Raw genomic sequence first — 15849 nt, 5'->3', positions numbered from 1 at the left:
GATCAGATCAGAAGCACCTTACATAGTATGTCAGTTTATATTTTATATGGGTTGGCATGTAAATAGAGTCATATGGTATGTACGCTCTGATCGAGGTGTAATGTTTTGAACTCGGTAATGTAATTATAATTTTGTATTAATGAAAGTTTTAAATTTATGATGGTTTTATAAATGCACAAGCTCTGAAAAGTCAATGTGACACCTCGGATTCGTATTCGGGTCGGATACGGGTTGGGGGTGTTACATTTTTGGTCCACCCGACCCGACTCGAGAACAAGGGAGCCTCCACCCGAGACCTGACCCGACTGACCCGAACAAAGCAAGGTTTCACCCGACTCGATATATAACTTAGAATCTCGACCCGACCCAACCTGAAATAATAAAAAATATTTTTATTCAATAAAAACAGTGACTTAATTGAAAAAATTATATATAGAGGGGTATTATTGTAATTATTCCTAAATATATAAGGTAAAATTATATATTTTTTCGGGTCGGGTATTTTTCACCCTAAACTCGAACCCGACCCGAATATCACACTTAAAAAACCCGACCCGAACCCGATTTTTTTAAGAAAAATTCGACCCGGTCGGGTCGGGTCGGAACCCATCGGGTTCGGGTCCCATACCTATCTCTAACGACTGCAAGGATAATTGAGAGTTCATTATCAAATGATTGAGAGTACTTAGAACAAATATTACTCTGTAATCACCTTTAGCTTAATAAAAAAAGTTAATATTTAATATCAAAATAGTTCCTCGACTATAGGGTGATATTTTGTTAAGTCTCTTGACTATAAAATAGTTGGATGATTGTTTTGTAATTTTTAATAGTTGGGAGAATCAACCAAACAATACCTTATAGTGAAAAAACCATTTTATAATTTTTAATAACCCAGAAATTTAACAAAAACTCACTCTATAATAAAATACAATTCGTATACTTTATTCTAAAAAAACGACAAGTTGAAGTTTTGAACCTTAAAAATTAGAGAAAAATATCGACTATTTTAAATATATACATATATATAAAAACAAACAAACAAAAGTTATGTTTATTCTCCATAGCTCTATAATCGACTATTTTAAAAAAATATATATAAACAAATAAGTTATGTTTATTCTCCATAGCTCTAGAAGCGTCTTCTCCAAAATCAGTCTCTTTTGTTGTTTGTTTGAACGTTGGGGAACTCGCTTTCATGTGCAAATTGGCTCAACTAATACAAAATCATGCAATCTTTCTTCTCCACAATTTAATGTTGTCTTTTAATGTGAAAGGTACCCTAATCGATTTTTTCTTAATATTATAATGTCAAGTGGGTTTGAGTGAGGATTTCTTGAAAGATTGCTTATGAACAATTAAGTGATATGGGGTTCCTTTTAAAAATAAATAAATAATATAAGGTGATCATAAGATGAAATATGTTTAAGGTTTTTTTAATTAATTGACAATATATACATACATCCTACAGACGTAGTTGTTTAAACTTAGAATCTCTTAGATAAATAATATTTTTTAGTACTGAGATTACTTAATTAGTTCTAATATGGTGGGTTTTAGATTAAAGATACAATTAGAAACAAATACATGATATTGTATTAGAAGATGAATTTTTAAAGAGGCAAAGATATATTTTCAATATATACATTATTTAGTCTTTATAATATTACTTCATGTTGCACCAAGATAGAAAATAGTGTTCACATCGTCATGTTGTTTGAATTTTAACGACTCCATACTTAATCAAATTGAAAGTTTAATATCAAAATAGAATCAATTTTTAATTTAATGATATAATTGACATAAATCCTAAAATTCAATGTATCTTACGTAATTTAATTAAACTAATAACCGAATTGGTTTCCTCAGCACAAAAACCTCGCGAACCAAAAGAGAGGAGGGAATCAGAAGCAGAAAAAGATGTCGCAAAAGTTGCCTCCCGAAGAAACGACACGGTTTCCTTCACAACGGTCTTTCTCGCTTTCCCTCTCCTTTACCTTCTTTTAGAATTTCATTAAAAAAACTATTTTTTTCTGCTTCTAATTTTCAGGTGAAATAGGTATTGAATGGGAAGAGGTAAATATTTACATAACTTTACCGGCTAGTGTTCACTCCAAGCAATTTTATCGTAAGATTTAATCCAAACATGTCGAAGTTGGAATCAAAGCCAATCCTCCTTATCTCAATGTTAAGTCTTTTCTTTCTATCCTTCTTAATTTTAATTTATCATTTTGTTAATTTTGAGGTTAATTATATTTTTCTCTTCAGCTTGATTTTTTTCTTCCCGGTGAAGAGATTCAGCATTTTTGACACTAGGTATTTTGTTTTCCTTTTTCTGGAAATTTATCGTTTGGTTCAAGTTAGGGTTTGTTGCGGAAGACGGCTATCGGATAGAGTAAAATCGCAACTGATAATTTGAGAAAATAAAAATGAAGATAAAAGAGACACAAAATTTACGTAGAAAACCCCTAAAAATTTAGGGTAAAAACCACGGGCAACGGTAGAAGAATTTCACTATGAGAAAATAGGAATTACAACCTCTCTCGATCTACCAAAGAGAAAACAATGATAATTCTCTCTAGATAAAAAGGAGAAAACAAATCTCAAGAAACTCTCTAAAATCTCTCTAGTATTGGAAGAAAGCTAGAATGCTTTGGGATGGTTTTAAGCTAAATGAGCTAGGGTATTTATAGTTGAAGCTTTAAGGATCAATTTGTAAATACCCTAAACTTTAGTTTGTAATTTGCCCTTTCATTTTGTCAACAATTGAGGCTGCCTTTTTTTTTATTTCACACTTTCGGTGCATGTGCACCGAATTGCATGCTGACTTTCAACAATCTCCCACTTGAAGATTTGATTGGAACAATCATATCTTCACATCATTCTTTCTACCTTGTGAATTCATGTTGCTTACGTCTCTGACAGGCCACAAGAGGATCGACACCAAGTAAATTTATCAGCATTGATCGCCTTCGTCATGAAATCTGCTATGTTGTCTTTGGTATGGATCTTCTGCATATCTATCGTCCCTTCTTCCACCTTTTCACGAATGAAATGGTACTGAACTCGTATGTGTTTTGTCCTTGAATGAAATGCTGGATTCCTTGCTAGATGCAAGGCGCTTTGACTGTCACAAAACAGAGAGACATACTCTTGATTGTGCCCAAGCTCCTCCAATAGCATCTTCAACCAAATTGCTTCTTTACTGGCTTGTGTAGTTGCTACATATTCTGCCTCTGTTGTGGATGTAGCCACAACTGACTGCAATTTTGAAACCCAGCTTATAGCTCCACCAGCAATTTTGAACACATATCCTGTAGTAGATTTGCTTTTATCCAAATCCCCTGCATAGTCAGAATCTACATAACCATTGATTAGTAAGTTTGATCCTCCGTAACATAATGCAATATTTGAGGTCCCTTTGATGTATCTTAGGATCCTCTTTACAATATTCCAATGCTCTTTGCCTGGATTCGCCATGTACCGACTAACCACTCCCACTGCTTGTGCAATGTCTGGTCTTGTGCATATCATAGCGAACATCAAACTTCCCACTGCTGATGCATACGGTACTCGAGACATCTTCATCCTATCTTCTTCACTGCCAGGACTCATACTGGAGGATAATTTGAAGTTAATAGGAAGAGGGGTAGAAATTGGCTTACAATCTTGCATGTTGAATCGTGACAAGATCTTCTTCAAGTAATTCTTTTGTGAAAGCCAAATCTTCCTATTACTTCTGTCTCGGTGAATTTGCATCCCTAGAATCTTTTTTGCTGATCCCAAGTCCTTCATTTCAAATTCCCTAGCCAGTTGTGCCTTCAATTCTTCAATAGGATCTTTGTTGGGTCCTACAACCAATATGCCATCCACATACAACAACAATATAACAAAATCGTTATCACCAGACCTCTTGAAATAAGCACAAGTGTCAACATTAAGTCTGTTGTATCCAAGGCACATAATGAAGGAATCAAATCTCTTATACCAACACCTCGGCGCCTGCTTTAGACCGTACAGAGATTTGTTCAACCTGCAAACCAAGTTCTTCTTTTCGTCTTCTTCAAAACCTTCAGGCTATAACATATAAATCTCTTCTTCAAGATTTCCATGAAGAAAAGCTGTTTTAACATCTAGTTGCTCTAGATATAAGTTCAATGTAGCACACATTGCCAAAACTACTCGAACTGTTGTTAGTCGAACCACAGGAGAAAACATTTCATTGAAATCAATACCTTTCTTTTGAGCATATACTTTGACCACCAGTCTTGCACGATATCTCTCAACTTGATCGTCACCATTTCGCTTGATTTTGAAGACCCATTTGTTACCAATTGGCTTCATTCCTTGTGGTTGTGGCACAAGGTCCCATGTATTATTTTTATGAAGGGCTTCAATTTCTTCTTGCATCGCCATCATCCACAGTGAAGCATCTGAGTTGTTTATTGCCTCCTGGTATGTTGATGGCTCACCGTCCTCTGTTAAAAGGCAGTATGCAATATTACCTTCTATAACATAATCTGAGTGCCAATTGGGACGTCTTCTCACACGATCTAATTGACGAGTTGTTGGAGTTTCAGAACTCTCTTGTTCTTGTTCATCATGTGCTGGTTCTACTTCAGAATAATCTCCTTGTTCAACCTCCTTTTCCACATGTATCTGTGTAGTCTTTGACTTTTCAACGCTATCATTATCTTCTTTTCTTTGTAGTTTATCTTCTACAAAGATAACATCCCTGCTGATGATCACTTTGCGGGCAGTGGGATCCCACAAGCGATACCCCTTTACACCATCAGCATACCCCAAGAATTTGCATTTCCTGGATTTTGGATTCAACTTTGAAATTTCTTGGGCGTTGTACATCACGTACACAATACTTCCAAATACATGGAGGTTTGAATAATCAATTGGTTTACCAGTCCACATCTACATTGGTGTCTTCAGCTCTATTGCAGTTGATGGAGCTCGATTCACCAAATAACAGGCGGTATTGACTACTTCTGCCCAGAATGATTTTTCTAGGCCTGCGTCCCTCAACATTGCTCTTGTTCTTTCTAACAAGGTTCTGTTCATCCGCTCTGCCACTCCATTTTGTTGAGGAGTGTTCGCCACTGTGAGCTGTCTTTTGATGCATTCTTTCTTGCAAAAGTCATCAAATTCTTCGCTTGTGTATTCTCCTCCATTATCTGTTCTGAAACACTTGATCTTATTTCCAGAATCAAGTTCCACCCGCGCTTTGAAGTTTTTGAAAGTTTAAAACACGTCTGACTTCTTCTTAATAGGGTGCACCCAACATCTCCTGGAGTAGTCATCAATAAATGAGACAAAGTATTTTGCTCCACCTAGGGACGTTACTGGTGCTTTCCATACGTCAGAGTGAACCAATTCTAGAACACTTTTACCTCTAGAATTTGATGTGTTGAATTTCAACCGGTGCTGCTTACTTGTTATGCAATGCTCACATAAAGTAAGTGATACCTTTGTTAAGCCTGGAAGTAGCTTTTGCTCCACAAGGACTTTCATTCCTTGTTCTGACATGTGTCCAAGTTTCTTATGCCATAGCATTGCAGAATTTGAACTACATGAGGCAACAGAGGCTTCTGCTTCTAGCAATGTCTCTCCCTTCAGCATGTACAAGTTTGCAGTTATCTTTTCACCTTTCAGCACCACAAGCGCTCCACGGAACACCTTCATGATTTCTTTCCGTGTTTCAATCTTGCTAGCATTATTATCCAACAATCAGTAGGATAATAATTTTTTCTTCAGACCTTTCACGTGCCGCACATCTCGAACAACTTTAATTGTTCCATCATACATCTTCAATTTCATGGTTCCCACGCCAACGATCTCTAAGGCATGATCATTGCAACTATATACAGATCCTCCTTAGACAGGTTCATAATGATGGAACCATTCTCTTCTTGAGGTCATGTGATATGTTGCTCCCGAATCAATGAGCCATATATCTGCAAATCGTTTTCTTCCTTCCATGGTGGTTGACGCTTCACAGCATAGAGCATCTCCATCATCTGAAGTGTTTGCGGTATTGCCTTGTGGATTGGAGTTTTTATTTACACTCCAACAATCCTTCTTCAAGTGACCCTTCTTTCCACAGTTGTAACACTTTAAATTCTTCTTGCTTCTCGACTTCGATCTACCATGTTTGTGACTGCTGCTTTGGCCACGTTCTGTTGATCTCCCTCTCATCGTTGTAATCGTTGTCAACGCTTATGCTTGTTGCAGATTTACTTGTCTATCTTCCTTGTTCTTGCGCCGATTTTCTTCTTGTAGAACAGCATGTGCAACGTCATCGAAGACTAGACTGGTGACATTACTGTTTGTCAAGTTGATGATGAGTTGATCATATGAATCCGATAAACTTTGAAGTAGAAGTTCAGCACGTTCTTGTTCTCCTATTTTACAGCTTAAGGATGTAAGCTGAGAAAATAAAGTGTTCAGTGTATTTAAGTGCTCCGTCACTGAAGTAGATTCTGACATACGGAGAGTGTATAATTTTCTCTTAAGGGAAATTTTATTGTGCAACGATGTGGCCTCGTACAGTTTGGTGAGATGATCCAATATCTCCTTAGCTGTCTTCTTCTCCTCGATACTTGACAATACTTCATCTGCTAATGCTAGATGAAAGTTTGCCATAGTATTTCCGTCAATTTTGATCCATTTGTTGTCGTCTGTGAAATCTACTGATCTTTCGTTGATAGCTGCTAGACAACCGTCTTTCCTCAGGATGACCTTCATCTTCAATTTCCACAATGAGAAATTTCTCCCATTGAACTTTTCAATATCAAATTTCGTTGCCATTGCTTCGTTTACGGATAGCTCCCACTATTTCACTATCTTGAATAGTTCTCTGGAACCTTCAAAGAATGGGTAATAACTTCTTACTTTCTTATGTTGAAGGATCCACCTTTTGGTGGCAACCACAAAGACAATAAGTAGATATTACACACTCTAATCTAGCTCGGATACCAATTGTTGCGGAAGACGGCTATCGGATAGAGCAAAATCGCAATTGATAATGTGAGAAAATAAAAATGAAGATAAAAGAGACACAAAATTTACGTGGAAAACCCCTAAAAATTTAGGGTAAAAACCACGGGCAACGGTAGAAGAATTTCACTATGAGAAAATAGGAATTACAACCTCTCTCGATCTACTAAGGAGAAAACAATGATAATTCTCTCTAGATAAAAAGGAGAAAACAACTCACAAGAAACTCTCTAAAATCTCTCTAGTATTGGAAGAAAGCTAGAATGCTTTGGGATGGTTTTAAGCTAAATGAGCTAGGGTATTTATAGTTGAAGCTTTAAGGATCAATTTGTAAATACCCTAAACTTTAGTTTGTAATTTGCCCTTTCATTTTGTCAACAATTGAGGCTGCCTTTTTTTTTTATTTCACACTTTCGGTGCATGTGCACCGAATTGCATGCTGACTTTCAATAGGGTTTAGGATCGGGGAAATTTTAGAAACTTTAAATTATTTGGAACGGAAGCTTTTTTGGTTCGATTATATTGATTTAAGCTGAATCCATGATTTAGGATGATTAATTATCGTTTAAGTTTATTTGTTTTTTTTGACAATTGAGTAGGGAAAGTGTAGTTTTTGGGGTTGAGCTAAAATAGAGGTGTTTTATTTATGGCCAGAAGATGATATAATGCACATAACATTGCAGAAGAGGGACAAGGGTCAAACATGTTCATCATACTAGGGGTCAAAAAAAATTAGCTGACCCTTTTTTCCCATATGTAATGGGGTAAGGGGGGGAGATATGATAGTAGGCTGCCCCCAACGCCAGGTTGAGAGCAGCTTCCGTGGAGACCTCCGAATTATGAAATTCCCTCCGTGGGACTCGATCCCACGACCACAAGTTTAAGAACCTTGTGCTCTGCTAGGGGTCAGCTGGACCCATATTCCACTGATCTAGAGCAAAAGCGCCTCACGTTTCAGAGGTTTCAGGAACAGGTGAATCATGTGTTTCCTTCTTTAAATTACTTGCTCTAAATGTTAGGATGTGGTTTTTCAATCCGTTCTGCAGTGAATGATTCTAGTGTTACAACAGCAATGTAATTTCTTATGCTATTGCAAATCTTAATGTGCCGAGCTTATTCATTTTAGGGTCCACTCGTTCCTTTGTGATGCTTGTTAAAAGCTAGGTTATTTAACTTTGTGTCCGATCTGTATTCGGACATGGATATGGGGGTATAATCATCTAAACATATGAAAAACATGGAGAAATTTTGAGTTTGTCCTTGTTAGACACGTTTCCATATCCGACCCCCATGCCTTGAGAAATTTTCATTCCTGTTTCTGTGAAGTTGAAGTTAGTTTCGTTATAAGTTTCATTCAGGCTTCCTCTCCTGATTAAGATATTCGTATGTTTTCCATTTCAGCAAGCTATATTACAATATGTAGCTTTACCTTGTTTCATGTTATATTTATTTCATGTGGATTCATAGTTTTTTCTTAGATTTTCCAGCAATATCTGTCTCAGTTACATGTATTTATATTCACTAAAATTTCCGAAGAAAAATATCATCAGAAGTGGATAATGTAATATGTATTTATAACTCAAGCCCCATATTAGCTAAGGCTTGATCCTCTTATGCTTCACATGAATGAGTTGCTACTCATCTAATTATAGGCTTTTGGAAATTACTTCTCTAGAAGTATGAAATCTTAAGTCTTAGTTATGTACTTTTTAAATTGATGAGGAATGATAAATGATCTCACATGAAGCTGCATGTTGCGAATTTTGTGCTACTCTTGATGTAACACAGGATTAACTTTTGGTTCTTCTATGGTATCTTGTTGCTTAGTATGTGAGACCAGCAGCAAAATGAAGATAGGCTTTGGAGTGAAAAGAACCATCGGATAATCATGTAAATGACGTTTCTAACCACTAATAGGTGAAGAGTTGAATAATTACAGTTGAGGTAGATCCAATCATTTTAGGTAAATTGTCTAATATACTATGCAGTGACATAACATAATATCCTATACAGAACAAAGCAAAATTAAATTAATAATTAATCAAATAAAAGGGAAGTTTCTTTGAAGAAGCTGGCTTGTGGATAAGATGAAGATGTCATCTATAAATGGGAGCTCAATCTGGTCTATATTTGGTTGGTTTAGAGTTAAAACATTTTGCACTGTAAATGAAATGCTAGTTTTATGTGCTTATTATGGAATGTTTTGAGTTTTGATGCCTGTAAAACCTTTTTCAAGTGTTCATTTGTCTTTTGATCACATTTTCGTAAGAAACTCTTAATTCTCACAATTATTATTTGGCTGTTCTTATTTCTGCTTTTGTGGTTGCTCGTGTAAGTCCTATTGAACTGTTATCAATTATTTGATTCTTGTGTGGTTCATTGCCACCCAAATACACGCAGTTAAACTTTTGACTCAATACCTTGTTCAGGCCATATTCCAACTACTTGTAGGGGTGACTTGAACTTAACATTTACAATGTGTTATTTTCATTCTGTAGAACCCAGGCTTTGACTTCTCCCTAGCTCAGTTCACGGGGAGCTGTCCTGATCCAAGAACTTGTAATGGGTGGCATCCATGCCGATTGAGAATCTTGACATGCTGGTTATCAAATCTTAACCTTTACATGGTAAACGAACAAACTAATATCCTCTCTCCATTACTCCATAGTCGTTCTACATGAATTAATTTATTGACTCAGCCATCAATCCAAGATGTATTACTGTGACATGGTCTGCAATCACTATGTTCCAATCTACTATAAGAAATTGGATTTATCTTATATTTTTGTCTCCCTTTTATGGTTGAATGAATTAGGTTCAAGCAATTGTTATTATGTTGTGTCAAGTATGGTTTGTTTTCGAACATAATTTTGCTTACCCGGTTTGGAATTTGAATCCCAAAACCAAAAACTTGCTATCCCGGGGCTTTGACTTACTTTAAGGAAGAGGAGTCTTAAGTAAAGCTTGAAAATAAAGTGGAATCACATTCCAAACAGGTATTGTGATTTGTGAGAAGGGGACGGGGAATATATAATAAATATCGAGGAGCTGATGAAGCAGAATCATATTCTTTTTCTTTCGTCTTATCATTTTTTTATGCCATGCAATTGTCCGTTGTGTTCATTCCATTTTTTCTTATCAGCTTCAACATCAAAAATCGGTAATGTAATATCCCAAATTTTGGATTGGATGCTGAAAAGTAATTTTCAAAAGTCTGGGGACTAAAGTGTAAATTTGTAAAAGCTTAAAGACTAAGAATGTAAATTTTTCAAAAGTTATATTTTGGGTCTAGAAATGAGTAGTTCAGTCCAAGAATGGAATTATAATGAGTTTCAGAATTTTGATTTGAAGTTGGTTTAAAAGTTTATTAAGCGATAGAGTATTGTAAAATATTTGGATAATCGGATCAAATTGGAAGTTTACAAAAATTTGAAGGAAAGTATTTTGGGGCTAGAAATAATATATTGATATTTTTAATTAGTAGAATTTGATGTGATTTAGTAAAATTTGGAGGAATTTCCATGTTAAAGTGGAATAGTTAAATTTAGTAACTAAATTGAATTTTTGAAAAATTGGGAAGGTAAAAGTAGAAATTGATAAATGAGATTTTTATATTTATTTAATGATATTAAAATGGAGACAAAAGGATAACATGTTGGTAAAAAATTAAGATTTATTAGGAGAAATTTTGACTTTTGGGCTAAAATGAATTTAAATTCAATTTAAATTGGACTTTTAAGGAGACTTTTTGTAAGAAATTTCAAGATAACTCTCATCTTCTCATGCAACCTGCCGTGATTCCATAGCCAAGGTGAGCAAGGTTTTTTTTTAACTGTCAGTACAAACAGAAAATTTTATTGATAGCGATTGGATCTATACAAGTTTAATTTTAATAATATTTTTTATATGATATCACCTATTCTCTATGTTAAAAGTTTAATTTATTTTATTTTATTATATTACCTCACTAAGTGAAAAACTTAACGTGTGATTGGTTCAAACGTAGGTGTTAAGCTAGCGAGTCATTTCGGGAAGATCAAGTCCGACACTAGAATCAGTAAGAACATCATTTTTTGTTATATTTGTAGTAAGTGGTATGTATATTAATGATATTTTAATTGGTTTAATATTTATATTAGTTATATAACGATTTATAACATAATATCTAAAACTATTTTAAAATAGGTAATATTATGTACTATAAATAAAATAAATGAATAGTACAATATTAAATTATATTTTTAAATATTAAAGTATGGTTTTATGTGATGATTAGTTTAAGAAAAATAAAAAATGCATTTTAAGATTTTAAAAAATAAAATTTTATTGGTTTTCAAATAGAAAACATTCTATATAATTGGTGTGACATTTTTAATTCATATGCAGTGATGTATATGTGTTAAGGGTGTTACAAGTAATCATTTAATTGTTAGGATTACTCTTTGCTTGCTTTATATACGTCGAGAGGGTATAATATTTAATGCATCGAGAATGTATAGTTTCATGTATCACCATAAATTAGAGGATTATCATATCATTAAGAATAAAGTAAATTTTATTTTATTTTTTATGAAATGTCATAAAATTTTGCTATGGTTAAAGGAAATTTCGAACGGGAAGGCGTAATCACTCGTACCATTTATAAATAATAATAATACAAATTAAAACATAAAATTCGCAACTTACGTAACGATAACCAACTTTCAACGCAGTCTATTAATTACATCAAATATTAACAAAACTATAGTTTGCTTAGTAATTAATAATATTTATATTTATTTGTGATAAGTGTTGTATGGATAAGATGTTGTTCAAACGTGACTTATATTTTATTTTCAAGCACATGTTAAAAATTAAAATAACGTTTATATTATATGAAATTTAGAGAAATATTTAATTTATTTGACAAAATAGAGATTGGCCAAATTTTCGTTGAACAACTACTAATTTCAAAATTCCATTTTTCTTATTGTAATTCTGAAAAATAGCGGGGAAATCTGACTTGTATTTGTGTGTTTAAGAAGGGTATTCTTTGGTTCGCAATTCAAAGCGGTCACGACACCCGCGGGTCCAAAACAAAAAGGTATGTATTTAAGTTTGCAGCTTTTGGAACCTATAAATAATCCTCACATGAACGGTGTATGTGGCGGGCTTCCCCTACTTGTTGACACCTAGATCTTTGTCTTCCTTTTCACCTCCCATGTCTTCCCTCTAATTCTCTCTTTCCCTTATTTTCCCTTTTATTTTGAATGGATTAGCTCTCGTTTGCTTTTCCTCTTGATCTCCATGACCCCAGAACCCAGCACGACTCAATCCCTCCTTTTGTCACCTTCTCTCCGCCATGGTAACAACCACCATCCCTCAGCCCCAAAACACCCAAATCCAAAGCGTTCTCATTGTCGGTAATTACTGCCACGATGTCCTTATCCAAGGTGGCGACGTCCTCGCCGAAACCCTCGGGGGAGCCGCATCTTTCATTTCCAACGTCTTTAGCGCGCTCTCCGTTTCTTTCCATCTAACCTCAAAGGTCGGCTTCGATTTTAAATACCCGGTTAATCACGAACCCGTCGTGATCCCCACCTCTAAAACCACCGTTTTCCACGCCTATTTCGATCAGGGTCATGCCGATAATGCTCATCAAGATCGGGTCTTGAAACTGGTCGAGGTTTGCGATCCGATTAATTCATCGGATCTGCCCGATAAAAGGTTCGCTTTCGGAATGGCGGTTGGGGTCGGCGGGGAGATATTGCCGGAGACGCTGGAAAAGATGGTTGAAATATGCGACGCCGTCTTCATCGATGTCCAAGCTTTAATCCGTACTTTTGACAAAAACGACGGGACGGTAAAGCTTGTGGGGTTAAAAGAGAGTGGGTTTTACCATTTGTTACCGCGGGTTAAGTTTTTGAAGGCGTCATCGGAGGAGGCGCTGTTTATGGACGTTGATGAAGTGAAGCAAATGTGTTGTCTGGTGGTAACGCAGGGAAAAGATGGGTGTGAAGTTTATTGGAAAGATGGGGTAATGAAAATTGAGCCTTTTGGGGCTAACCAGATTGATCCGACCGGAGCCGGAGATAGCTTTTTGGGTGGATTAGTCGGCGGGTTGGTCCATGGGTTGGTTGTTCCCGATGCTGCTCTGGTGGGTAACCTTTTTGGGTCACTTACGGTTGGTCAGATTGGTCTCCCTAAGTTCGACTTAAGATTGTTACAGGTTTGTTGCTTCATATTTTCTGGGTATTTTGATGTTACTTTCACTTTCATGCATATGAAATCGTTTCAGCTGACATTTAGGTACTGTTTAATTGACGTTGTTCTTTTTCCCCCTCTCAAAATGTGCATTTTCAGTGATTTACTGATGAAATTTATCGTGATAATGTTGGCAAATGGTATTTTCACAATATTGATGCCTGTTGATTGGCTGTAAATGAGGCGAGACAGATCGCGAGTTACTCGAGATTGACTCGATCAAGACTCGATAAATACTCGGATCGAATGGATTCGGCTCGAGCTCGACTCGAGTTCTTAACGAGCCGAAACGAGCTACTCGATATTCGACTCGAAAAACTTGTGAGCAGCTCGAAAATATAATATATTAAAATTTTATTTTTTTAGAAATAAATTATTAATAATATTAATATTTATGTATTGATTTTTTTTATAAAAAATATACATTAAGATTTATTGTATTTAAGGTTTATGTTTGAGTTTGAGGCTTCAATCGAGTTAAGTTTAAGATTTTTTTTTCATTTCGAGTCTTTTCGAGCTGCTCACGAGCTTCAGTTTAGGATTTCGAGTTCGAGTTGAGCTTAAAAATTTTAACTTTTAAGCTCGCGAGTTTTCGAGTCGAGTCAAGCTCAACAATACTCGAGTTCGACTCGGCTCGTTTACACCCCTACTGGTTGCATGTAATGAAACAATTTGAAATGTACATTGATTGAAAGTGTCATTTTGTGTAGCACAAGTACATGCACGGCAATACTATTCAAGCGAGTGAATTATGTGTTGGAAGTTGGGTTAAATGTTTAGAATGTCCATTGTTTGTAGAGTCGAATCAGATGTAAACTGGAAATGTGGACCATATAATAGTCGTGCTGCTGCTCTTTTATCGAATATATGTTCAGTCGACTGTATTGCAGCATAAGTTGTACATCACCGTTATTTATATCATTATATGCTTTCGTTTGGTTGTGTTGCGTAACAAAACTGAGATTTTAACTTTCCAAGTTCTTTCCTCGAGGAACTGGATAGTATAACTAATAAAAAAATCATTGTTAGGGAACTCTGGCTAGTTTTTGCGTGTTTGTATGTCGACGGAGAACAACTTTGCATGTTTCTTCCCTCCCCTTTGCTCTGTGATGATTTGTTGATTCAAGATTTTACGAAATGGCACTGCTAAATTGCTTGCCTAAATATTTGATGTGAATTTGTCTAGTTGAATTATTCATAAAGTGTAAAAGTATTGCTCTATCTTCACCGTTGTCTTAAATGAAGACATTAGGTTGTTCTTATTGTCCATGCCAGACTCTATTTATGAATTGAGATTCAAATTAAGACATTACTCTCGAGTCTCGACCGACATGAGAGGCTTCTAGAAAATCTTTCTCTTGAAACAGAACACATCTGCGTCCTACTATTATTTGTGTTATTTTTATCAGACTTCTTTGGGAACTTGTAGTGTGCTAGTTGTATAGCATTTGGCTCCCTCAGCATAGAGATGAACATCTTTTCCACTTTTTATCTGCATCAAATGATCACACAATAACCAACTAGTTTGTAATTTGAGGAATATTTCTTCATACATAATAGGATTTTTTTTTGCACGATATGATATCTCTTGCTGATACATTTCATATATGAAACTCTCTTCTTTAGGATTACTGACATAGCTGAAAAGTTTGGTTGTAGAGTGAAAACCATGCACTTGAGATTCCATGAAATCGGAATGCTTCTTTCATAAAGTGTTTGTTTTCCCTCTTTTGACATTCCAGAGAATTAAGGATGAGGTGCAAAGAAGGACGCTGCACAGTACATGCTGGAGCGGAGATGATTCGATGAGTTTCACAAAGCCGGACGGGCATGAAGAATTCCATGCTTCCCTTGCATCGTGTAAATTAGGTTCAATATGCTCCGTTCAAGAATGTGTACGGGATGTGCCAAGATCACTGGGGAGCGTAGAGCAGGTTACCCACCCCCCGTGTAATGGGCAGCAGAAGTTGGTAGATTCTGTTTATGATAAACCAATTTAAGCAGAAGAGGATGCAGCACTAGCGGGAGCATTTTCCGTTTTGTGGTATATCATCAAATAAGAACGGGGTGAGTGAAGAGCCTTTAAATGAGAAGCGAATTATAACTTGGTAAATACATGTAGCAACAATGCTTGCATGGTAACGTACATTTTAGAGAGAAAAAAATGACATTCTTATGCTGCAGTTTAATTAAATTAATTATTTAATGGTTTGAATATTGTGTTGGCAATGCGACATTATTATTATTAACTTTACTACCAATCAAAATTATTTTCGAAAGTCTTCATTTGGAGTTTTGGCAAAAACAAAACTAAAAGCACAACCTAAAGAAGAGAGAATATGATAACCGAGAGCTTTTAACCACCTATTCTGAATATATATTTTCAACATTGTTTTCCATAAAAAAATTAACATTGTTATTTATATTGAGCTCATTTTCATATGTATATGTTAAGTATAGCCAAATTATTTTAACACGGGTTTCTTCCAATTTGGCAAGTTTTCATGGATCCCAAGAGGTCGTTTTCACATATTCTAACCAACAGGTCATATGTTATAAGGTTGAGCATAACGTGTGATAGAGCAAGTGAAAGATACG

The 15849-nt window shown here is 35.5% G+C and overlaps 1 protein-coding gene and 1 long non-coding RNA gene across 2 annotated transcripts; one reads left to right on the top strand and one right to left on the bottom strand.

The window, feature by feature from the left end:
- Positions 1–2321: 2321 nt before the first annotated feature.
- LOC120142037 (inositol 3-kinase-like) lies at positions 2322–15434 on the top strand. The gene is made up of 3 exons (XM_039156797.1): positions 2322–2337; positions 12290–13216; positions 14994–15434. The coding sequence occupies exons 2-3, from the start codon at positions 12350–12352 to the stop codon at positions 15249–15251; spliced, it is 1125 nt and encodes a 374-aa protein (XP_039012728.1). The 5' UTR covers positions 2322–2337; positions 12290–12349; the 3' UTR covers positions 15252–15434.
- On the bottom strand, positions 13248–13968 carry LOC120142038. The gene is made up of 2 exons (XR_005517815.1): positions 13902–13968; positions 13248–13412 (listed from the first exon to the last, which is right to left on the bottom strand). It is a non-coding gene; the product is annotated as an uncharacterized LOC120142038 (long non-coding RNA).
- Positions 15435–15849: the final 415 nt, after the last annotated feature.

This window comes from Hibiscus syriacus, unplaced genomic scaffold (genome assembly GCF_006381635.1).
Source record: "Hibiscus syriacus cultivar Baekdansim isolate YM2019G1 unplaced genomic scaffold, ASM638163v2 tig00110819_pilon, whole genome shotgun sequence".
Lineage (NCBI taxonomy): Eukaryota > Viridiplantae > Streptophyta > Magnoliopsida > Malvales > Malvaceae > Hibiscus > Hibiscus syriacus.
The sequence above is the reverse complement of the archived record's forward strand: the minus strand, read 5'-3'. Positions and strand labels throughout refer to the sequence as shown.